Genomic DNA, 24,290 nt, shown 5'->3' on the forward strand with positions numbered 1-24,290 from the left:
ACTGTATCTCTGACGTTTTCCTTTCATCCTCTTAAAGTTTCTTATAATCATCTTCCAGAAACTCCATGCTTTAAGGTTCCTTTGCTGTTATGAGACAAAAACCCTTTTATTATTTCAGTTATTTTCCCAAACTGTGTGAAATATCTAAGGATAGACACAGAAAAATAAAATAATATTGGTTTAAAGAAGACTATTTAATGCAACATTATTTATTAACAAGCTGATGAAGTAGGACTTGTCGAAGGAAAGGCTTTATTTATGTGTTTCAGTTAGTCAGCAGTTTGAGACATTAATCAATTCGATGCAAATGCCTGGAAGCTTACTTTCTAACTTTTCAATCTTTTTTTTTTCTTGATGCTCCACTAGAAAATGCTTCAAGTGTTTTTCCTCTTTCAAAATATACTTCCGTCTGCTGTATATGCTGTCTGAGACTTCTTGTTCAGAATTCACTTGACCTGTTAAGTCATTTGTCTTCAGATTTGTGATCCGGTGTCTGGAAGTTTTGGCGATAGCTGCCAGTAGGGTTTTGATAAAGCTCTCTTGAGATTCAGAAACAATTTGCACGCTTGGGTAGCTGCAGTAGAAATAGCTGTGCTTCTTCCCTTATAAATATTGTATAATTGGTTTTGGGCATGCAATAAAAGAGAGTGGACTTGGTATTCCTATATAGCTTGTAACTACAGGAAAAAGAGGACTGAACAAAACAGGGCTTACAGCATCTTTTCAACAACAGCAAAATGTAAAGGCATTTAAAATAGTTCCTGTAATTGTTTTCTTGCTAACCATTGGCTTGTTTTTTTATAACATTAGAGAGTTGCTTAGTCCATTTTAATTATCTAAATCAGGGACAGGCAACACAAGACAAAGAAAGCAACAAGACCTGTGTTCCTTTTTCCAAATCGAATCTTAATTAGTTTCTAATTGAAAAGTCCTGGACCTGTAAAACACTCAATGTGAATTCACTGGAAATTAATCAATTCATTAGAAACAATTAGCATTGTTTCAAATGAAATCACTCAATGTTTTTGATTGCAATAACATGTTATATTAGAATGGGAAGATCTCTAATAGGAGAAATGTTTCTATTCACACTGTTCGTGCAAAGATCAGACACCTTTTTTAAATACCTCTCAAGACTGCTGTGCCATGTTTTCACATTGTTCTAGAAATGAAAATTGGGAGAAAAAGGAAAATAAGAATATATAAGAGTATACAAATCTGGCTTCATACTGTAACAATTTATTTGAAGTAGCAGGCAATAGTATCATTTGAAGCCCACTCGCTCTGTGAGCTAACATTTAAAACCATTTTAAGGGTTAATTTATAAAATTAAGGAAAGGTTGTGTTAAATTTTAGTGTTGATTACAATTGATTGTGTTATTACCTTAACAATTTGATATTTGAATATATTTAATGTTTTAGCTTTACTTAAATGTGTTTGAAGAGAGTCTGCGGAGCCTTATGCTTGCAGGTCTCTTCAGTTGCTCAATTCAATTCAATTTATTTTTATATAGCGCCTTTCACAACAAGTTTGCCCCAAGGTGCTTAACAAAGCAAGTGACCACACATGTTATGAATACAGAACAGAAAAGACCAGAAGACAATGGAGGAGAGGAACCAAAAACTTCTTAGTAAGGAGAAAAGAAAACTCTAGGGGTCCAACCCCCAACCCCTTTGGGGATGCTAACATTATACAATTAAAAAAAAAAGAAAATAAATGAATGAATGTTGTTGAAGTCATTAAGGCCTGAGATTGCTTGAACTGCTTTTAAATCACAAAGGAAAAGTTACACGTAAAGAGATTGTTGTTTGTAACAATTAGCTTGAATCTCAATCATTCCTCAAATAGGACTGATCAAACTGATTGAAAGTCCTCATTGAAAGGTCTCCTTAAGGATTCCAGACCAGCAGCTTGGCCTAGTCCAGTGCTGAAACCACACTGTGTGACAAAGAAGGCATCGTGATCTCACACTTAATCGTGCTTCCTCCAGTTTCCACCTGTGGTCCCAGATCACTGCGGGTCTTAAAGTATTGTTCTGTTCTCTGAATTGTTTTTACAAGTGTGTTGCAAGATTCCAGTCCTCTTGTGGCCTCTCCACTGTTCAAAACTTAAGAGGTCAATTTAGTGTGAGACATTGAGTGAAGACGAGGAATTACCACTCAAATTTCAAAGAAGTAATGTGTATTTGTGGTCTCACTGCAATCCGGGATGTGACTTTATTTAATGTACAAGAAAAGACGCACGAATAATGTAACTGGGAAATGTATAGCATTGAATTTGTTATGCTAGCTGTTTATGCTGTAAAGATAAAATGCTGTAAGTATTATACTATGCATTTACAGATGTTTAGTATAATATTGTATAGTTTATCTCTTGACCAAAATTGTGTTTTATGCTCATGTATGCCTGAAGGCAGAACTTCATAGTTTAGCTTTGAACTCGGGTCCATCCTTCCAGTTTCTTTATCCAGTACAGGACTGCAGAGCAAGTCTATCCCAGCAAGCAATGGGCACAAGACAGGGTACATCCTGGATGGCTTGCCAATCCATCACAGGGTACACACAGACACAAACATGCACAGAGTCACACCAGGGCCGGTTTTCCCAGTACCAGTTAACCTACCAGTATGTGTTTAGTGCTAGGAAACCAGAGCATTAAGAAGGTTCTTTTTTTAATGTATGAAATTCCTTCAAAGAAGTGAAATGTTGAAATGGTCCTTGGGCTTTTTTGGATCTTTGTATTCACTCGGCAATAGCATAGCAAAAAGAGTTCATAAAACCTAAAAAAAGAAATAGGAGAAAAACACAAAGCACCAAAAGAACTTACAACCTGAAATACAGCACTAGTTTTAGAGATTGGTTTACGATGAAGTCTTTTAGTATTTTAGTTTGATTTTTTTGTTTGTTCACCTTCATTATGAAATGACTGAATTACAGTTTTAGACTCCAGTCTGAGCTAACTCTTCAGCTGAGCATTTCCTTTTCTCCATTTCCTTTTCTCCTCCTCTTCAGAAAAGAGCACCGAAAAGGAGCTTGTGAACACTATTTTGGATGTGGAAGATTTAGTGAAAAGTGGCAACAAACACAGGTATGGTTTGAAGATTATCGTAGTGGTGCAGTCAGAAAGGTTTGCCGATAGCTTTAAAGGCTGATGCAGTTGCTTCGAAGTAAACACAGGCAGAAAATGAATGTCTTCAAATATTATGTGAGCTGTATGATCCCAGCAGCAGTGATGAGACTTTGAAATATTGCAAAAGGCAACCCTGTTGTCTGGTTTTAGTGAGCTCTTTTGAAATACCACCTACAGTACATATTCAGTCACAGCATTGCAAATATAAACCACTGCTTTCTTTTTAAGCCGAATGAGTTGGAAAATATATGGAAAACTATCTAGAAATAAAAGATAGACTTGAGTGTGTTATTTTTAGTACAGCTGTATATATTTTTGCACGTACTGTATATACTGTACATATCAAACAGATATTTGCCTTTTATAAACTAGAACCCTTTTTTTCTTTAGTACATTGATATTAGTTGATGTCAAAATAGGTGCTGCAGGTGTATGATTTATTTTCCACAATTTAGCAAGGGAGGAATAATAATAAGAAGAACAATTATTATTTTAATTTGGGGAAAAATAGCCATCGGAGGTGGCTGTTGAGGCTGCCGTTGTATCAGGGGAATTGCAAAGGTGGTGATTCACTGTTATTAAAATGTAGCCAGATATTGAGGAAGGCAGGAAGGTGGGCTCAGTATGTGGGCACAGTGAGAGACGGTGTGGAACATTTTCTTGCAGCTGATTGATCTGATGACATTCATCAAGGTAAGAATATAAAAATGTTAAAAGGCATTTAAAAAGAAGTCCTCTGTGCCAAGCTTGTGAAATAGGCATTTTGAAATTTGTTTTAAAAAAAGCAATTCAGCATTCAAAGACTGTCGTAATGCTGCATGTCTTTTGTATTAAAATGTTTAAAATATTTGTTACAAATGTGTAAATACTGTCTCAAGCCTAGCTGCATGATTTGACCATATTTAAGAAACTTTTCTCTTATTAATTTTCCTGTTTTCAGTGAGAGTGACTTCGTGAAAAGATCAGAACCATTCAGTTAATTGGAAATTTAACCATGTCTTTTGTATGACCGATTGTATTGTTTTAGTTGCTTTTGTCTTCTAGTTTAGTAAGGTATATCAAAATATATTCCTTCTCAAAATGAAAAGTGCCTCATTCTAGTTCTGTCCGAAGTTTCTTAATGGTTTTATTGAGAATACCTAGTGGGTGAAGAATCAAATCATACTAAGCCCTACTGTACATAGTGCTGAAGATCACTCTTCTCCAATATCCAGTTTTGTTCCTTCAAGCAGATGAACATAGCTATCTATGTTCCTTAATTAAGTACCTTAATTCACATCCTATTTAATTTTAGCTTTCTGTAAGGCGCAATAATAGCACACATCTTGTCAGAGCAAGTTTCAGCATGTGCTCCGGTTTTTATCTTCCTCTCGCACAACAACAGGTTGGTGTGTCTGTGAAAGGAGAGCCCTTCGATGCCTTTTCTCTCTTTCCTAAATTTAAAGAAAAGGAAACTTTTTCCAACAGGAATTTCCGTGACCATGAAGTCTTTTTTTTTTTCCTTGACGGCTTCCCCTTGTTGTCCCGGTATTCCAGGGTCTGTCCGTATTACTTATCCCGCTCCCTGAAGCAGCAGGCTGACATTATCTTCACACCCTACAACTATCTCCTCGACCCAAAGGTGAATTGAACACGGTTTGTGTTTGTTTGAAATCGCAGTGAAGCAGGTAATGAGCAATTCACAATAAGCCATTCCACGTCCACCTCCCTAATGTACGGAGGTAGTTGCAAACCTTTTTTTTTTTTGCCGATTTATTTTCTTCCCGGAGATTTGTATTTCCAAAAAACAGCTGCGTCTTACTTTTTTTGTAGATCATTATTTCAGCAGGAATGAAGCGACCGTTTAATGAGCTATTACTAAGGGAAGAAATTAGCTGCTCTAATGGGGGCTGTTAATCTCTTAATGTTGCTTCTGAAGCTCCCCTTGAAAAACCGTTAGCGTAAGCTTCTCTGTGCACGGATATTGGAGTTCGCGGTTCAGTCAAGAACCGCAGAATCTCAATTGAATCTGACTGCGCGCGGTTGAAATCGATCAGGCTCCAACATCTTCTGTAGGGCTCCACAGAGCTGCTATTGTTTCTCGTCTCGCCCTCATGTTGTCAAAAAAGTGGTAATTCAAGAAGCTGGAAATGAGCTTTCCTGAGCATGCAGCCCTGATGCTGACAAAAATCTTGTTAGCATCAGTGATGTTGTTGAGTCTGTCATATCCCCCCCGAGTTCCAGCCCTTTAAAAATGATTTTCAGACAGACAATCTTTCATCTCTTTTGTGTGCTATTGAAATGAGGTGCACACATGCTTAGGTAAAGATACCTTCGATTTCTAGATATGAACTGTAGCTATGGTACTGTTTTCCAGTACAGGGTTTAGTCTATTGAAAAAAAAAAAACATACATTAAATATACGAACCGTATATGAAGTAAAATAGTGGCAAAATAGCCTTAAACAGGTTATTATGCTCAGGGTAGAAATTTCAAAAAGTAGAGATGGTAAAATTTCAGTTGTGATTTTCATAATATCAATTTTTTCCTCAAGTGATATTTGCTATGGACTATATAAACCATCTTATGGCTTAAAATAAACTACATTTCAATTTCACAACAGCAAGAATCCAGGCATATTTAGCGGATTAATGTCATTACAGAGGTTACATCTTATTACTTTTGTTATTGCTATGCTATTGATTTTCATACTAATGTCATTTTATTGCTTCACAGAGTCGAAGGGCACACAATATTGATCTGAAGGGTGCTGTGGTTATTTTTGATGAAGCCCACAATGTGGTAAGCAGTTTTAGGAAATATTACTATTTGATCCATGCTAGACGTTTTTCTTTGTTCATCTACTTATCTGAAGCGTCCGTAAATAACGTACCCCCAACTAGTCTCAGTAATTCACCCCATTGTGTTAGAACACATGCTTGATGAAACACTGTGTAGGCCCACCTTGGTCAGATGCATCCTGGCTCCATTAAAGCCTTTTAGACCCTGTGCGCCGATTCTCCGGCAAACAATTTCTGCCTTTCAGGCTCCGTGACATGTCTTTAGTTTTGCTTGCATGTAATTTACTCTGCCGATTCATCAAGAACGAAAAAGATAAAGGGCTTTCAGACCTCTTTCCTGTGGGTATTGTAAATTGCTAAGCAACATGGACGCATGCTGGTGGTGTCCCGCTCTGATTTATGAGAATGGGGTGGCAGAGGAGGACAGAAGAACGGAACGCAGTTACATAGACGGAAGGAAACGGGAGCGAAAGCAAGGGTCTTTCCAGATTAGCCCGGCCGTGTAGCCTGACATCCTTAATACAGTAGTGGCTCAGCGCACAGAAGTCCCCTGCAAGAGAGCATTTCTCCCATAGAGTTCCAGCCTCGCTGTGCTGACTCGCAGCCGCTGCCTGTACTGTAATGGGATTCCAAGAGAGTGGATATAAGGAGACACTTCTGTCTTCCGAGTGTGATTAATCTTTGGGGGGGGGAAACAATAGAATATTGTCACTAAGAGGAAAAGAGTGGGTGACGAATGTATTTTGAGCACTCCCTTCTTTTAATGTAGTTTTTCCTATCGAGTCAAAATGAATTTTTTAAAGACTTTTCATGTTACTTCAGACGCATACATAAGAGCTTGGAATTGGGGGCAACCTAAAAAAATGATTTTTGGATATGTAGAGTATTTTATAGTAGTCTCTGTTTCACACTGTATTTCTTTGACTGAAGTGAACAAATATTTGATTTATGATTGAATTTGACATCTTATTCTGCAGTTTTGTGGGTTCCAGGACCAATTAATATACTCCTGGTTTAAATGAGGCAGCTTAAGGAAATCTCCTATAAACCAGAAATGTCCAGAATATTTATAGGTGTCCGTCTCACAGCTCTGAATCGTTTTAATTCGAATGGTTGCTATAGATATAGACTCCAGCATTGAAACGAGGGCTTACATCTCCACGTGAGCGTTTATGCTGGACTGCGTTGATGCCTGGGTCACGCCCTGTTCTTTGTTAGGCGTGGTGGAGAAAAGCTTCTCCCTGGGTGAGTGAATGCGTATTGCAGGGTGCCTTTTTCTTCTCCGCCTGGGCTCTGCAGTGACACTCGTACAGCGCGGAGGGCTTGTTACAGTGCAGGTTCCTCAGCTGCCTGCTGCAGCTCCATCATATATTCAGCTTGAGTTACACATGCGGTGATTTCTCCAGAGACACATTTCAGTGATGTGCTCCTGGTGGTTTCCATTAACTTCCTGTTCATCCCTGTTCCCCTTTTTTGGTGGGGGCGGGGTGCTGTGTTAACGGGTAATTTATCTGTTTGCTGCTTTTCATTTACCTGGTTATTGTCTTGTTTTGAGGGAAATGTGGCCGTCTTGTACACTAGTGATAATTTATGACAGGTCTTTTCCACCTCTTCTGCTCTGTGAAATGTTTCTATCTCTTCAGTACAGTTTTGTAACTGCAGTATAATCTTCGATTTTACACTTTCATTTAGTATTGTCTTTTATAATGAGTTTTGTTTTTAATATTATTAAAGTGAGCGTGGCTGTGTTAGGCAATCGCATTTCTTTTGTCTGAAAGCATGCACTAATTCTTAACAGGCATTACGATATAGCATCTTAATATGATCTTTGAATAATAAGAAATTTACATTTTTGAACAAGCTTTGCAGCCTCTTTGAATCTGTGTCACTTTTTAGTGACGGTACATTTGTTATCTGACTTTTTTGTGCTTCAGTTCTGAGATGATGCCTAATGTAAGCTAAATCCCCTTGTGGATTATTGATCTAATCATGAAATTTTAAGGGGCTTGCCTTTCAGTAAGGAATAAAGGATTGAGGGATGGATATTGAATTGATGCTGTTTTAGTTTTTTTTCAGTAGGCAAGAGGCAAAGGCCGATTGCTTCTGATCCAATTCATTTCTTTAATGATCAATACAGTTTAATTCCCTCAGGATGGAAATTTCCACCTTTGCTTCAGGAACAGGAACAAGAGCTCATAAGGGTTTTGAATGCTTTAGGTTTGTGGGTTTTTGAATGTGCATTTGGGTTTGTACATTTGTTTCTAGTGGCCCGTGGTACAACTGAAGTCATTTAAAGGAAAGAAAGGTATTTGAATTGCTTTTCCTATCCTTCAGTCAGCTGATAGTCCCTGATAATAAAAAAACAACACAATTTAGTCCCTTCTACTGTGATGACTTCCAGACTCCTCGCAGAATATTATGACATGATGGATTATGTTTTTAAAATTATTCCCAGTGTTTTTTTTTTATTTTACAGCAAAATTTCTTATTTCAAAACGGGAGTGGGAAATGCATCCTATTCTGTGCACTTTTCTGAAAGTGCCAGCCGTCGGGCAGTCTAAAATAATGGAGCCTGCCTGCTGCTCCACTCTCACTCCGACACCGCCTGTCCTTTGTGCTGTGCCTCGGATTTCAATATAATTGGTGCTTAGGGAGGAAGATCTGAAAATCTGCCAAGATTTGCTTCCTGCAGCTGCGAGCCGGGAGCTGGCTGTGTTGCAGCACTATATATCATACCACACAAAATCCAGCATGTCAGCTGGGAGATTGTAGTTTTGCTGGGTGGAAAGTGTATCAGAAATTCTGCCTGCAAGACCAGTATTGCATGTCATCGCCACCATGGCTCACACTGATGTTTAGCATTGCAAAAAATCAGAGCCGAAATGAATTCTGTTTATGTGAGACATGTAGTTATTTATAGGTGGCACAGTGACATGGTGGCTAGCGTTGTCGTGATTCAGCAATGGGTTCAATCCTGGGCCCGAGGTACTGTTTGTGGGGAGTTTGCATGTTCTCAAGTGCCAGGTTTGGTTTTCGTCCCTCAGTCCAAAGACATACTGGTTGGTTAATTGACTTCTGGGAAAACTGGCCCTGATATGAGTGTGTCTGTGTCTGTGTGTGCCTTGTGATGGACTGGCATCCCGCCCAGGGTGTATCGCACCTTGCACCCGTTGCCTGCTGAGATAGGCTCCGGCTTCTCCGACCCCTGAATTGGAGAAAGCAGTTAGAACAGGGGTGGATTATATTTATGTACATGATTGATTTCCTTTCTGTAGGAGAAAATGTGCGAAGAGTCTACCTCGTTTGATCTGACTCCGTATGACCTTGCCACGGGGATTGAGGCTGTGAATCAGGTCCTGGTGGAGCAAGCCAGCCAGGCCGGCCAGAACGATGTGAATGAGGACTTCAACGTGGAAACTCTCAATTCAGGTTAGAATTGAGCCTGGAAAATCTCTCTCTCTCTGTTTCCAGTTTGCTTCTGTCCGCTGGCTCACGGGCATCTGAAACAAAGGTCACGGAGTCATCTAACATTGATCTGACACGGTACCGAGAACTCTGCTATCCATCAGTGACACAAGTTGAATTTGCTGGTATTTATTACAGATTGCTGTATTGAAGGCAGCGCTACCCCATTATATCAGAGCCCTTTGGAGTGCAGACTCAGTTATAATAGGGAAAGGTTGTGGTTCCCATTTCCTCCAGTTTGGCACCGCGTCACGAAGCAGCAGAAAACAAAGATCTTATTCTGTCAAAGTGAAACTAGATGTGCTGAACTCTGAGAAAAGATGAAGCCTAGGCAGCATTTTCAAAAGACGCACGATGAGGAGTCTACATTGGCTAGACAAACAAAGACATTTTTTATTGTAAAATTGACACTGAAGCGGCCTGTTCCAAGGTAAAAAATAAAGCAGGGCTTTCAGCTGACTCTTTCAGTGACTTGATTCCTGCATGAACATCAGTGGGCAATTCCAGTTTGGTGCCAGTATTGCAAGGACTTTTAAAGCAAGCATGGGGTGGTTATGAACTTTATAGAAAAGGCCATACAAGCATTTCTATGGGGAAATAAAATCTAATCATAAAGCTTCAGAAACACTCTTAGAACATTTTATAAGTGGTGGATGGGTCTGAATTTATTGTGACTCATGTTATGAAAACACTTGCTGCTTCTCTGGGTTCCCTGCTTTTGTGCTGCGGACAAAATGGTAAAGCACCGCACTTTTAATCTAAACATTGATTCAGTCAGGACTATCCAAAAAGAGAGCGCTTAGCAATTAAAAAAAAATGCTCTTAAAGCTATTAACACACATTGAAATTGGTGAGTTTTAATCAATACTTAAAGAAAACTCCAGCATTGAATCACCTTGTCTCATTTTACCAGTGACTCATTTCTGCCACTGTAACTAGAGGGGTTTTTTAGAACTATTACAAAAAAAACATCTACAGTATGACTGAGAAAGGTGTTTGCTGCTGTCTGTTCTGTTTTAAGTAAAAAAAAAGGGAAACATTAGAAATAGAGACACTCGAAAAGAGAAAGAAAAATAATGCTACAGTATGATTTTAGCTTTTATAGTATCGTATTTAAATGCATTTATCTTGAAACTACAACTTATAAAGGAGGTGGGACTCTTTCCCCTGGACCAGAATTTCCAAACCTGTGCCCTAGTGAGGTGACTGTGGGCAAGGAACTTTACATTGGGTGAAACGGAGGGGAGACCTCCTGGGAAAAACTAAGGTTGCTGCTGGAAGAGGTATTAAAGGGGCCAGCAGGGGGCGCTCACCCTGTGGTCTGTGTGGGTCCTAATGCCCCAGTATAGTGAGGGAAGCACTATACTGTAAAAAGGTGCCGTCCTGCGGATGAGACATACAGCCGAGGTCCAGACTCTCTGTGGTCATTAAACGTCCCAGAGCGTTTCTTGAAAAGAGTAGGGGTGTTACCCCGGTGTCCTGGCCAAATTTCCCCCTAGCCCTTACCAATCATGGCCTCCTGATAATCCCCATCTCTGAACTGGCTTCATCACTGTTCTCCTCCCCACTGGGAGCTGGTGTGTGGGGAGAGTACTGGAGCACTATGGCTGCCGTCGCATCACCAAGGTGGGGCTGCACACTGGTGGTGGTGGAGGGGAGTCCCCATTACCTGTAAAGAGCTTTGATTAGAGTGCATGTGCTATGAACAATAAATAAATAACGGAATCCTTGAATACGGTTTTGCAAGGTTTACCATAATTCAGGAATATAGAATTTAAATCAAAGAGTTCTATCGGCTAAACTTCAAACTGCCGGAATAGTTGTTTCTATTATATACTTAGTCTGTGAATTAGGCTTTGTAGGCATTGTAAATCATTTCAGGAAGAGCGATATCAACCTGGTTTCCCACATACTAACTCCAGTGTCGGTGTTATGATAGTGTAGCACTGGATGGGACTTACTGTATATGTATATAGTCTACTCTGCACTCTGTTCTCCTTCTGCACAGCTCAGGAAGGGCTTTTATGTCATGCAGTGAGTGATCATCTCTACACATATCGGAAGTGCTTCCTTTTTTCCTTACATTGGTAGTTTTTTTCCTTATTTTGGGGCAAGGTTCATACAGACAAAAGGAATAGGGTGTTAAAGTTCTGCCGGTGAGACAAAGCATCTGACCATGCGGTCACAGCAAATTCAATCCAGCCATATTCCCTTCCAATAGTACAACTTCTGCAACTGAATGTTGGATTGCCTTTAGACCTGTGTAGCCCGAAACGTGACAGCTGCTTCAAATTGTAGCAGGAACAGGAGAGGACTTCAGCAGCACAGTAGTCTGTATATACCCAAGGGACATTCCCAGCAATTTGTAGTTAGGTACTGTATGTAGACTGAAAGTATTTTTTTAAATGGGAGAAGCTTCATTTTAACTACCAGTATGGTGTTTACGAGTGAAATGGCAACCGTGATAGATAAATTAAAATGAACCAGTTTATTTCTTTTGTTTTAGAATTACAATTCTACAAGGTTGTGTGGTCTGCAAAGATCATTTTTAGAGAGATTCTTTCACCTTAAAACATACTCTTACCAGCTCAGTTGGGATATCAGATATTTTTTCTAGCTTCTTTGTGGTAGAAGCTTTACAGAAAATAATTACGGTTTAGTGAAAGATCAGTTCTTGCCTGACTTGGATCCCGGATACTCCTATATCGGTTTCTGTGAATTGACTTCTGAGAGTCTGGCATTTATTATTAACTGGAGTTGTTTATCTTTAATTAAAAAATGTCTGTGAAGATGCATATAGCAGTGTAATGCTATAGACTGTTATTACTTGATTACCTTGTGTCCAGTACTGAAGTAAGTGGCTTTCAAAAAAGACTGAAAAAGACGCCTTTTCAATTTACTTTTTTCTCTTTTTTTCAGGGTTAAAAATGGACATAGCCATTATTGCCAAAATCAAAAGTAAGTGCAGTTGTTCTCAGTTTTTAAACATAATTAAGAAAGTTGTTTTGGAATGACTGGGTGAATAGAAAGCATTTACATTTTGCAATTGTGGTGCAACGTTCTAACGTTGAATTACAGCAAACTCTTGGTTTAATAGGGGGAAAGGGGTGTTCTTTATTGACGAATGTTAAATCACAAATTGTTTTTCAGCCCCAAAACATACTCTTAATATAGTGTACAAATACAGTGTAGAAATATATATATAGTTAAAAATAAATAGGTTAAGAAATTAGAGAATACCAATGGCATAATCAGTAATTAAGTATAATAATTATAACCCCCCCCAATTTGTTTGATGTGCTGTGCAGGAATTCTTCTTGACCTTGAAGCTGCTATTGACTCCTTTGAGATACCGGCCGATGGCAAGGGTGTAACTAAACCAGGAAGGTGAGCTTGTGTTCTAAATTTGCAAAAACAAGGAGTTATCCACAAGAAAGAAATGTTTTTTTTTTGCTTTCCTGGAAATATGGGGGAAGCTATGCACTGTGTCTTATATCCTGCACCTTGACCGGTGGGTTAATTTAGTCTGATGTATGGATTTGTGAGAGTAAGTCTATACAGTCATTGGAGATTAAAAATTAACATTGTCTTCTTTAAAATAAAACTTGTTGTTTGTGAATTAATATTGGCAAGAGGCAGTTTTCATTTAGTTTTAACATCCCTAAGTAACAAAAAACAAAATTTGAAAGTTTACTGGATACTGTGCATTGAATCTATAGATTTCACATTCATATATCAGTACTTTGCAAAGCATTAAAGCTGGAAATTCCTAAATGATTAGTTCTCTGTACAGTTTAGGTGAACCAGTATTCAATAAGTGGGTAAAAGTACCAGGATTTGCAGTCTTTTTTTGTCCTTTTTTGTCCTTTGAAGGACATTCATCAAGAACTCATCAGTGCGTTCTGCAACGCGCCACTGTACTTTATTGCTGTCCTCAGCATGTTTCATTCATTTTCTTTTCCAGATTAAAAGCCTGTTTTTTCACTGGCCTCCTAAATGCCTGGGTTTGTTAGAACTTTCTTTCATTGTTTTCCTAAAACTCTGTGTGGAAATTTCCATGCTCTGGGTTTTAATATTCATCTGTTTTTTTTAATTGAACTATTCTTTGATTTCTACTTTTGTCTTATTTGTTTTTATGCATATAAGGATGTTATATATTGTATGTAATTGGATTTTAATATCCGGTATTTGTTTTTATGCATATAAGGATGTTATATATTGTATGTAATTGGATTTTAATATCCGGTACTTTATGCAGGTCATTTTCCTTGAAAGAGGCTATATTAAATAGTTTAAGTGATGCATCAGTCTTTGAGTACAAAATGCAAAATAAGACAGATTTCAGCTCTTTTCACATACTTAGGGGAACAGAGTGGAATCTTTGTAGTTGTGCTTAAATCTATTTCCATTTAGCGGGAGGTATTAAAAGCCATTTTCATTGAAGTGCTTAACGAGTTGAATGAATCTAGCAAAGAATACGGTCAGTGAAGTTCAAAATACTTTTTCTGCGAATAGGGTACTTTTGTACTAAAATAAATGGTCGAGCAGGTGACATTAAGAGCAAACTGATAGGACCTGTTAGGTCCTGTGTAATCAACACTAAATAATGTATCTGCTGTAAATCTTGCTGTAAGTGAAGATCGATACCTATTTGTTCCGCCTTATTTTTTTCTTGTATGGCTAAAGCTTAGTATGTGTCTGAGTACCAGGCTAGGAACATGTTTTGGAATACAAAAGCTCACCGAAGCCTCCATGAGCTGAGCTTTGGAACGACCGTGTTATGTTTTTTGTAATGGAGCCTCTTTCTCTGCTGGGGGAATTAGAATTATCCTCACGGAGTTGCACATACCCTTCATTGATTTACTGTTTAATAATACGCTTTCTTCTGTTGCTGGGATATTTAAAAGATTTATTAGCATTTGACTCTTTATTAAAGAACCATAGAGAATGCCGTCTTGCTAAATCGTAAATTCTGGTATTTGTTTCATTAAAAAAAACACCCACGCATGTCTGCTACATCAGGAGGTGAAGGTATATTCGTTTGGGTGGATGACGCTACTCTCCACACAAACTGAATACCAGCCAGCTGTCTTGCCAGATACTTGATAACACTAACTGCAATAATTGTGCCTTTTGCACCTTGCTCTGTAAGTAACTGACAGACGAACTACAGTCCAACAAGCGCTGCTACAGAGCGAGTTAAAACTAGGCCTTTGTCTTTCCTCTCAGTGGAAGGACAGAGAGAGAGCCTCCAGGTTCAGTAACATTCTCGGGATAATGCACTGCAAATCAGTGACAGATCCTGGGCTTCACTTCTATTTCTCTTGAACCATTGGACCTCTTGGCTTTCTTGCTGGGTTCTAGAGAAGCCTTGAGCATCTGCACTGTGTGTAACAAACAGATGTCCAGCCCTGAGTTTTTTGGAGAGCTGCAGTGTGTCCGTCCTGTGCTGTTAGGTTCAGCACTGTGCCACAGTTGGGAGCCTGTTGTGATTAAGCCACTCAGGAGCATCTGTTCCCCAACAAGAGACAAGTACCTGTCAGTGCCGCCTCACTGAGATTCACTTTAGCAGTAAATAACATTTCTATTTACTGTCCTTCATGTTCAATTCAGCATTAATTTAATTCATTTCATAAAGTTTTCGGTTAAGATGTTTTTCTTCTTTGAGAATTGGGAGTGCCTTCCGATCATTTTATAATGACCTGATCCACAATGCCAGAAATGGATTTTCATTGATTTCTGTGGTTCAGCTTAACTTGAGGTTGACTTTTAGTCTTGCCTGCAATACAAATTCTATAAAATGAGCCGGTTTTCTTACAGCCCAGATGCTCTCTTGTCAGGTGGTAGCTCAACACTTATGTGTAGGAATCTCCCGAAAACTTTTGGTTTTCATGTACCTCAGATGGGAGCAAGAGCAGGCCAGGAAATTAGACCTGCTTTTTAATCTGCAGGCTTAATGTCATGATATCTGGGGCTGCTGCTCTTTTTACAGTATTCATCTGTGACGTGGTGAAACATTGCTCCCTGTGTCGCAAAGCCTGAAATCCGTGAATGAATCTGCACCTAAAATATATTTTCTTTGTACTGACATTATTACAGCTTGACCTTTTAAAAGTTGTAGTCCTCTTCTGAAGATCTAAGGAACTCCCTCTGCCACAAAATTGTCCTCTGGGAAAATCTGCGATGGTGCAAATTGACAGTAATTGGACCTCAAAAACAAATAGTAAGGTTTGATTTGGGGTGCTCTATAAAGAGCTGGAGCACTACAAGCGTTTGAACAAACGAATACCTGACCTTTTCGAATTAATCACCGGCACAGAACGCTGGTTCTGGGCTCTAGTGTTGACCAAATGCCAACCTGAAGTTTGGGAAAAGAAGTCCTTCAGGCATATTTCCAAGAAGCTTTAAACATCAGTGCTAGCTGGTCAGCCACATCAGTTGAAGACGCTGTGCTGCATCATGCTTTTCCACAGTCTGCAGCTTGTTTAAGGATTTATAAATATGGAAACTTCAGGGTCTCTGGGGAGGGATGCTGAAAAATGGCTTTTGGCACGAAGCACGTTGCGTCACTGGCTCTAGTCTTCTGCGTTGTGACTGCGGGAAACAGGAGGCCCGGAGTAGCCAGCAGTCTCGCGTCTGTAAAACATGTACTTCCATGTTTTATAAATCACCCAGAAGCGAGCTTCAGGCTCTGAAAGAGCTGGCGCTCTTGTAATTGTGTTGAGTTGGAAATTCCTAACAGGGTGATTGCTGACAAAGGAAATGTGAAAGGCGGCTGGTCATAAAACAGGTTGACCTTTTTTTGAGACAAATCCAGATTTGCCAATTATTTTGTTCTTATGGAAGGTACCAGTCTAAGGCTCTTAATTAAGGTTTGGTATCCTAGTAACTCCCAATCAGGTAATCAAGTTACGGGCTGCACAGTGCCTGAGAGGAGCTGATTGGAGGAGTGGCGTGTCTTTAACTGAGGTCCCTGCAAGCTATCAGGTTGCCAAATTATGGCTTGCCATCTTTCCTGGCCTACCAGTATATACAGTTGTGAACCGCAGCTGGGGGAATCCGGACTGCAGTCATCTGGGCTACTGTATAAGGGAGCAGAAAGGCGGCGGGGTCTCTGTACCCTCGAGCTCAACCTGTGCGCTGAGTGGGAGTCAGGAGTGATGAAGCCACTCAGGAGCATTTGTTCCACTATACAAGACAAATACCTGTCAGTGTACAGTAACATTTACCTCATGTCAGCTCAACTATCTGATTTAGTCACCGGTCCAGTTAAGATGTTTTCCATTTTTTGAAAACTGGGAGTGCTTTTAGATCGTTTGGTAATGACCTGATCCAAAATCCCAGAAACAGGTTATCGTTGATTCCTTCACTTTAACTTGAGATTGAATGTTATCTCTTACCTGTAATATACGAATAATATACAATGGGACAGGTAATGGTTATTCCATGCTGGGAGGAAAAGAAGAGACGCAACGTTTCGGCTGTGGAGTCTTCTTTAGGTGCCACCTTCACATTTCTGTTCAAATACTGTATACATTTATAAATATAGAGATGTATTCAATACAAAATGGGAAATGCTGAGTTTGAAGAGGCTTCTTGTGAAAAAGACTTAGGTATTTATTTTGACATATTTACATCTTCAAGATGTAAATGTGATGAAGCAATAAAAAAGGGAAACAAAATGTTAAGATATATATCTAAGATTAAAATCGTATAGAGATGTTGTTAAAATTACAATGCACCAGTAACACCGTGCTCAGAGTATTGTGTACACTTTTGGTCACCACGCTATAGAAAAACATCTGTGCCAGAATCTGTGCAGAGCAAGAGCAGACAAGTTTAAAGGAAGACTGAACATTTTTAGTACTGAAAATCCTAAAAGTCATTGAGGGAGTTAAACCACTAGACATCTTCTGAATCAAGTGAAACAGGACACAAAAGGAAGTGCATTCCAAAGGGTGTACAGGAGTTACTTCTTAGCGCAAAGGGAGGGAGAAGTGTGGAACAAGCTGGCCAGCCATGTTGTTGAATCTGATACCCTGCACATAGGCCAGATGTGCGAAAAGGGCACCCGTTGTTTGTAACTTATGTCGTTTTAGAGCCTCAATTCGAAACCATCCTTTTTAAGCTTTCTGCATTTTGTATTAAGGTCTGGCTGAGATTTCAATTTACCCATGATATGTAAGCAGTTTGAAATATGCCTCTTTTTAGGCACTAAAAGCCATTTATATGCAAATTGTCAGTTATGTGAGAGCTTAGCTAGCATGCGAAAGAGCTGTGAGCATTGATCTTGCACTTTAGTTAAGGGAATAGTTATCCTTGTTTACTGCGTATAACACTTAGGGACCTTTATGCTACCAGCCTCTTAGCCTAATGGGCACACTACACAGAAACTTAAGAACTTTTAGTGGTCCACGTTATTCAGGGGCTTGCACCAATGTAATGATGAAAAAATATTTCCTGCACCCATGACTATGAAATTGTGTAGTTACAAGCTATACAATTATCTTATTTCTTGGCTACAGCTGAATGCAGAAGCACTTTATTGATTTCGTTCTTAGTGAATGTTCACAAGGCCATGCAGAGCAAAGAGAGAGGCTGCCTAACTGAACAAGGATGTTTTTTCAACAGATATTTACAAGACCTGCAAACAATACGTGTCTCGGCATTCATGAAACGGAGATGGTCTGACTGTTTTTGCGGCTAATTGCTATGCTAAATAATATGTATGGTATGACTGTGATGTATTCAGAAAAATCATTTTCATGTTTTTAAGCTTGCACGGGGCTGCTGTTACATGTTCAGACACCTTTATAATGTTTTAATGCATGATGTCAAATCTAACGAGACTCTTTTTAATTTCACTGTAGCTTTATTTATGAGCTGTTCAGGAAGGTGCACCTGACATTTGAGACAAAATCTTCTGTCCTGGAAGCACTGGAGCAGATAACTGGGTTTTTAGCTGGACGTAAGTTCTGTGATCTTTTGAATTTTTTTTGGTCTCAGATATATAAGAACACTCTCTATAGCAAAGTTACCGATATCTGTTGTGAACCATAGAATCTCAAATGTGTTAATTCACTAGAAATTTTAATTGCTACTTTCTAGCATGCACGAGTGACTGCACAGTAATCTTTAAGGTCAAATAATTGTTTAATGATTTTTGTTACTTGGGTAATTGAATGGTGCACCACTATCAGAGTTGAAGGATGCAAGTACTTACAATGACTGTGCATGTGTGCTTGTATTTTGGTGCTCGCATTACCAGCTGTGTTTTTTGTTTTTGTAGATGAAATTGATGTTTATATACTTGGCTTTGGGGAAACCACAATGCAACAGGTTTTCTAGGACTAGCTCCACACCATTATAAAATAATTTAATGTGCACATCGGAGCACTGGGTCATTTTAACCCTTCCTTCAGAATTTGGGCTGTTAATGATTAAGGTACATAGCATGCAGAAGTTCTGCGGCTGTGTGTTGGAGATCTCCTGTAAAAGAGCTGAAAATTCACTTTCTGGGGAAAGTAGGGTTTTATTTTTAGGCCTTGTTGACTCATGTTTTTTTTTGAGTTACTGATGAATAGTGTTTTTCCAGCTTTTGTTTGATCTTGAAAGTTAGATGTGCCTCCAGTGGAATTTGCTGTAGCCATACTTTGCTTGCAGTACGTGGCACTAGGGTGCCACGGAGCCAGATGTCATTAGCTCGGACAAGGCTATTTTCCCGCTGTACAGAGAAAAACCACTAATTCTCCAATGGCTCTTGCTTCTCTGGTGTGCAAGCTAGATGGCAGTTCTTGGAGGGTATGATAAGTCAGGAGATAATGAACTCCTTTTGCATGTGTGTGAGCGTGTTTCGGCTTTAGTGCTTTAAAAGACGGAGCACCCTTTCATATAAATCATCTGAAAATAATCCATTAAGTGGCTCTGGGAGGATCATTCCCACTTATTAGCAGCAGGCAGGGTGCAGTGAATTGCACTGAGGTGGTTTCCTGGACTTTCACTATAGTGACATCAGGCTCCTTGTCATTACTTCTCTTGACTCACTTTGCTGTGTCACTGGTGAAGGAGGAGGGGAGAAGCAGAACAGTTCAGATCCCGTTCTGATGATGCTGGAAATTGAAATCAATCCCTGCATAAATGCTTACGGCTTCAGCTGTTTTTCTCATCTGAGGCTCTGTTTTTTTTTTCTTCTTTGTAGGACCTGGTGTGTTTATTAACACGGCAGGGCTCCAAAAGCTCTCGGACATCATCCAGGTAAGAACGTGGTGGTGGGGAGGTTTTTCTTCCCATTCACTGTAACATTGGCAGTTCTTTTTAATTCCACGAGTGTCCAGTTCTGGCTGGTTGCAGTAGTGAATCCCTTGCCTGCTTGGGAGAGAATTCGGCAGGGAGAGGAGTTCCTCTGACACCCCCACCTGCAGAGCCATTGCTCCTTCATGTCATATTTTAATACCATCATTGCCACACTGTCAATTGTACTAGATGTTCTAATGCTGAGCATGAAACCTTTTATGAGGTAAAGAGGCTTCAAAATGAACAATCCAAATCAATAACAATTGCATACATTTTGCCAATGGCCACACACGTGATGTGATGTATAGTCTGCCACAAGTCGAGTTTGTGCAATGATACAGTGTGACACATTGTCAATGGAAGAAATCTGTATGGATAGCAGAAAGCAGTTCAGCAGTATTTCCTGTCCTTGTAGATTGAGTACTCGACAGCAGATCATAACATGTAAATTATCGTGGTTTATTAAGATTGCTACTGGAATATTTAGAACACATTTTAAGGGCCAAATTAGGCAGTGACTGAGAAAATGTTTAAAAGTAGTGGCGAAAACACTGTTAGTTTGAGCTGTGAAGTCCACAGTACCTTACATTGTTGCGGATCAGGTCCCAGATCACAGCAATGGACTTTTATTCACGCCTTGAGAATCCTGTATGTATTTGGGTACTAATGCAGACTTACTGTGATAGAGCTATAGAGGTAAACTGTGATTGGGATACATTTGAAAGGACACTAATTGTTCTTCCGTCCAGCAGTTCTGTTTCACCTGGTGGTAAATGGAGATTGTAGTGTTAAAACAGCAGCTTATCCTCCGTGGATAAAGAAGAGTTTACCTCTGGGGTCTTTGCTGGGAGTTCTTAAGTTGAATAAGATCACTTTCTTGGCCATGTACAATTTCTTGCATTAGGAATTTGTCTTTTCGCATACCCCAGCTTGCTCTCCATGAGACACACAGGCAGGGAGAGAAGCTGGGGGTCAGAGCACAGGGTGTGTCATTTATACGGCGCCCCTGGAGCAGCTGGGGTTAAGGGCCTTGCTCAGGGGCCCCGAGGAGTAGGATCCCTCTGCCGGCCACGGGATTTGAACCAGCAACCTTCCAGCCACCGGCGCAGCTCCTGAGCCACAGTGCCACCGCTCCGCCCGAATGGCTGTGAACTGTGCCCACTTACAAAAATATCAGGACTGCCCCATGGATGGGTTAGAGCAGCATGAAGAGGTTGAACAGACGGTTGAGGCTCAGAAATATTTGCAACTGATTCTAATCTCTTATTGAAGGAGTGTGGTGGGACTGCTGAAGTTGATTAATTGTTTAAAATGACTGCTTCAGTTAATATGCAAAGCTGAAGTAGATTTAATCACTACTTCTGTTTTAAGTTTAAACATTTTCTGATAGCGTTCACATAACCATTCCTGATGCACCATTCTGAGGGGTTGATGACATTTTGCCATGCCTAAAAAAAGATTTTGCCTCCTTTTCTCCCGTGTGCGGTTTTTTGTTTCGTGCTCTGTCTGTGTACCATAAGCTTGAGAGAAGAAATTGTTCAGTAGTTCACTCCACCCCTTTTCTGCTTTTCTAGATTGTGTTCAGCGTGGATCCACCAGAGGGTGCACCGGGATTTGACATGGAGCAGAGCATCGCAAAACACTACAAGGTTTGTAGAAGTTCTCATGCTACCGGTCTCATTAAACCATGGAAGCTCCTCTTTATTTATTGCATGACCTTATTATTATTTGAGTTCTGTTACTGTTGTTACACGTGATAAACATTTCCCAGTGTATGACAATGTCTTTCTTCAAATGTCTTGGAAAATCTTACAAGCTTATTTCGGCTGTTTTTGCGCAAGTTATTTTATACTGTATCTTTTTTTCTTTTACTCGAGCGGCACGGTAGCACAGTGGTTAGCGTTGCCGTTGTGCAGCACTGGGACCCTGGGTTCAATTCTGTACCTGAGTTGGTGTCTGTGTAGGATTTGCATGATCTCCCAGTGTTCGCATGAGTTTCCATTGGGTGCTCCAGTTTCCTCCCACAGTCCCACAGTAGGGTAATTGGCTTCTGGGAAAATTGGCCCTGGTGTGAGTGGGTGCAGGGATGTCTGTGTCTGGCGTTCGATGGCCTTTTTCCTATTGCTGTGCTGTTGCTGTGCTAGACAGGATAGGTTCCCCTTTGACGTCATATTGGATGGAAAAAGTTAGAAAATGGATGGGTCTTTTGAAACTGTAGCTATTTAGAGCTTTGAAATCATCTTTTGGGATGATGTATTTGGTCATTTATGGATGTATTCCATGGATCACCGCCCTGCAGGTGATCTTAGCTTTTTTGTTTCTAAAAATGAAGTTAGATGAAGCAATAACAGCCGTGAAACAATAAGATCTGTCAAATCCTCTGTTTGCACAGGTGCATATCCATCGAGACACGAGCAGTCACAAAAAGAAACAGAGCACGGATATATGGTCATCGTCGTCCTCCAAAAAACAAGGTACCGAGGTTTTCATTTCTTTTTGTTTACCGTGGTAAACCATGAAATGTTTTTTTGTGAGCTGCAACGTTCTGCCGGTGTCCCAAGCCACCAGTACCCCTTACTCCTGTGTAAGACTGGGAGCCCCCCTCCCCTAAGCAGACAGATTCCTTAGACAGCCTGCACCCCAACCCTGTGCACTGAAATTCAGGGGTTCACAGCACCAGGCCTTGAAGAGCAGAGTAATACGGAGAGTTTAAAGCTCACCTACACCCGTCTAGCTCTCTGGTCTTCAGCTGCTACAGATTTGAACTGATTTAGAGAACCCTTTTCTTTAATGGAAAATTATTTTTCCCCCTTTTGTTTCCTAGAACAACTGTGAACTGACCCTTTTTTTGCCCCATTCATCTTCTCAAGCTGCCTTTCAGGAATTGGAATATTCCCTGTATTTCTTTGAATTGAATGGTGAAAAGGAGAAATCCTAAACCTGAACATGCAGAATAGGCTGTGAAATCCCACTGGTTAAAATAAGTTGGATGTTTTGGTTAGGCTGCCCGATGTCAACTAGTACTTTGTGATCTTCTGTTACTTTATGAGACTGCGGAGTAAATCAAAGCAGATTCTCTTCCGGCCATCTGGGCATTGCAGACTAGCAAATATTATTTATGGCACTTCTCCATGTGTCCGTGCCCTTTTTCATTTTCAGATTTGTGTCTTGCTTATCTGGAAGTGTCTCTGTATAATCTCAAGATCTGGGTGAGGAGGCACGCAGAGAATCCCTACAGTGGGACGAGAGCATATCTCTGAAGTTCAGACGAAGCAGTTGTTTTTTTAAAACCCGAAATGAAGCACGTGTCTTCCCAGCAAGTCGGCCGTAAAAGCCCGCTGTTGGTTCTGTCTGCCTCTAAAAGATGCCTGTGTGGTTACAGGTGATGAGAGGGGTACTTGCCAGAAGTGCTCGGCCCTCCACGAAGAATACAGTCAACTGTAAAACCTCTTTTATTTCTGTTCTGCTTCTTGGGAAGAGGGCTTAACTGAAAGGGCTTTAACTGGGAAGAAGGGCTTCCAGATAAAGAGCATTACTCCTGTTTCTGTTCTGTTTTTCTTCTGCAGGGAATGTTCTGAGCTACTGGTGCTTCTCCCCTGGATTCAGCATGCAGGAGCTGCTGCATCAGGGCGTGCGCTGCATCATCCTCACCAGTGGGACCCTCTCCCCGCTGTCCTCCTTCACCTCAGAAATGCAAATGTTAGTGTTTGTTTAGTTTTTTTTTCTCCCCCATGTACCTTTTCAGCTTACGCTCACAAAGGTCAGGTCTACAAATTGTAAAGATGGATATAACAGTGTTATGTATGCATTTAGGTTACACGTTTGATCAGAAACTTCTCCAGCTCTCTAGAAGGATTGAGAGCTCGTTAATGCACAGAAAACACTTGAGTAATGAGATGAGAAACCCATAACCAGAATTAGTGCTATACTTCAGCGATTTGCATCATGCTGACTGCTATTCCCAATGCATAGCACTAACCGTAAGCTGGGCATAGTAATCTTCTAAAATCTGTAGATAAAACAGCAGCAAGGCAGGCAGCGAACACCAAATAAGCCACAAAGGAAATCCAGTCATATTTCAGGCGTGTTCTCAAGGGGTGTGCTGCGTCACAGCTGACGTCGGTGCCGAGTGCGCACGACAGAGGCAGGGGGACACCCCGGGAACTCGGGTTGCCAGGCAACAGCAAATACACACCAAGCAGAAGAGCACACCGACACACGCCGAACACGGAAGTCATATTCCATAATTACCATCGTCCCGGCACGCCGTCACGTGTGTTTTTGTAACTGTTCACATAATCCTTTTTTTGACTGCAATATTATTTACATAACTGAAGAGCACTTATAGGTTGGGGAAACTCTGGCACCGCTAGTGTAACATTTCATTTTTCTTCTCTTCTGTCTTCAGTGCCAAGACGGCTTTCTCCTTCTCTCTAATTGGCTGGTGTTGGTTTATGTCACAGAGCTGTGTGGCAAACGGCCTCTCTTCTGTTTGTAGCCAGTTTAACGGTGTCTCGTGCGTTCTGTAGGTTTGAAACATAAAGGCCAAAGCACAGAGAGCAGAAGAAACACTGCCAGTATACTGCGACCTTAATCAGACTCCCTCACTCTGAGGCAGGCAG

General features: G+C 40.3%; 1 protein-coding gene across 3 annotated transcripts in view; it reads left to right on the forward strand.

The window, feature by feature from the left end:
- Nucleotides 1–24,290, forward strand: part of rtel1 (regulator of telomere elongation helicase 1) — a 74,261-nt gene that overhangs the window by 11,806 nt on the left and 38,165 nt on the right. For all 3 annotated transcript variants that reach the window (XM_069179319.1, XM_069179321.1, XM_069179320.1), the window contains 11 exons: nucleotides 3,013–3,088; nucleotides 4,667–4,751; nucleotides 5,846–5,911; nucleotides 9,186–9,339; nucleotides 12,295–12,333; nucleotides 12,684–12,762; nucleotides 18,246–18,343; nucleotides 19,574–19,629; nucleotides 21,243–21,317; nucleotides 22,061–22,142; nucleotides 23,235–23,367. In XM_069179319.1, coding sequence (XP_069035420.1) covers nucleotides 3,013–3,088; nucleotides 4,667–4,751; nucleotides 5,846–5,911; nucleotides 9,186–9,339; nucleotides 12,295–12,333; nucleotides 12,684–12,762; nucleotides 18,246–18,343; nucleotides 19,574–19,629; nucleotides 21,243–21,317; nucleotides 22,061–22,142; nucleotides 23,235–23,367 — 943 coding nt within the window. The remainder of the gene's footprint in view (nucleotides 1–3,012; nucleotides 3,089–4,666; nucleotides 4,752–5,845; nucleotides 5,912–9,185; nucleotides 9,340–12,294; nucleotides 12,334–12,683; nucleotides 12,763–18,245; nucleotides 18,344–19,573; nucleotides 19,630–21,242; nucleotides 21,318–22,060; nucleotides 22,143–23,234; nucleotides 23,368–24,290) is intronic.

Source organism: Lepisosteus oculatus, chromosome 16 (assembly GCF_040954835.1).
Source record: "Lepisosteus oculatus isolate fLepOcu1 chromosome 16, fLepOcu1.hap2, whole genome shotgun sequence".
Lineage (NCBI taxonomy): Eukaryota > Metazoa > Chordata > Actinopteri > Semionotiformes > Lepisosteidae > Lepisosteus > Lepisosteus oculatus.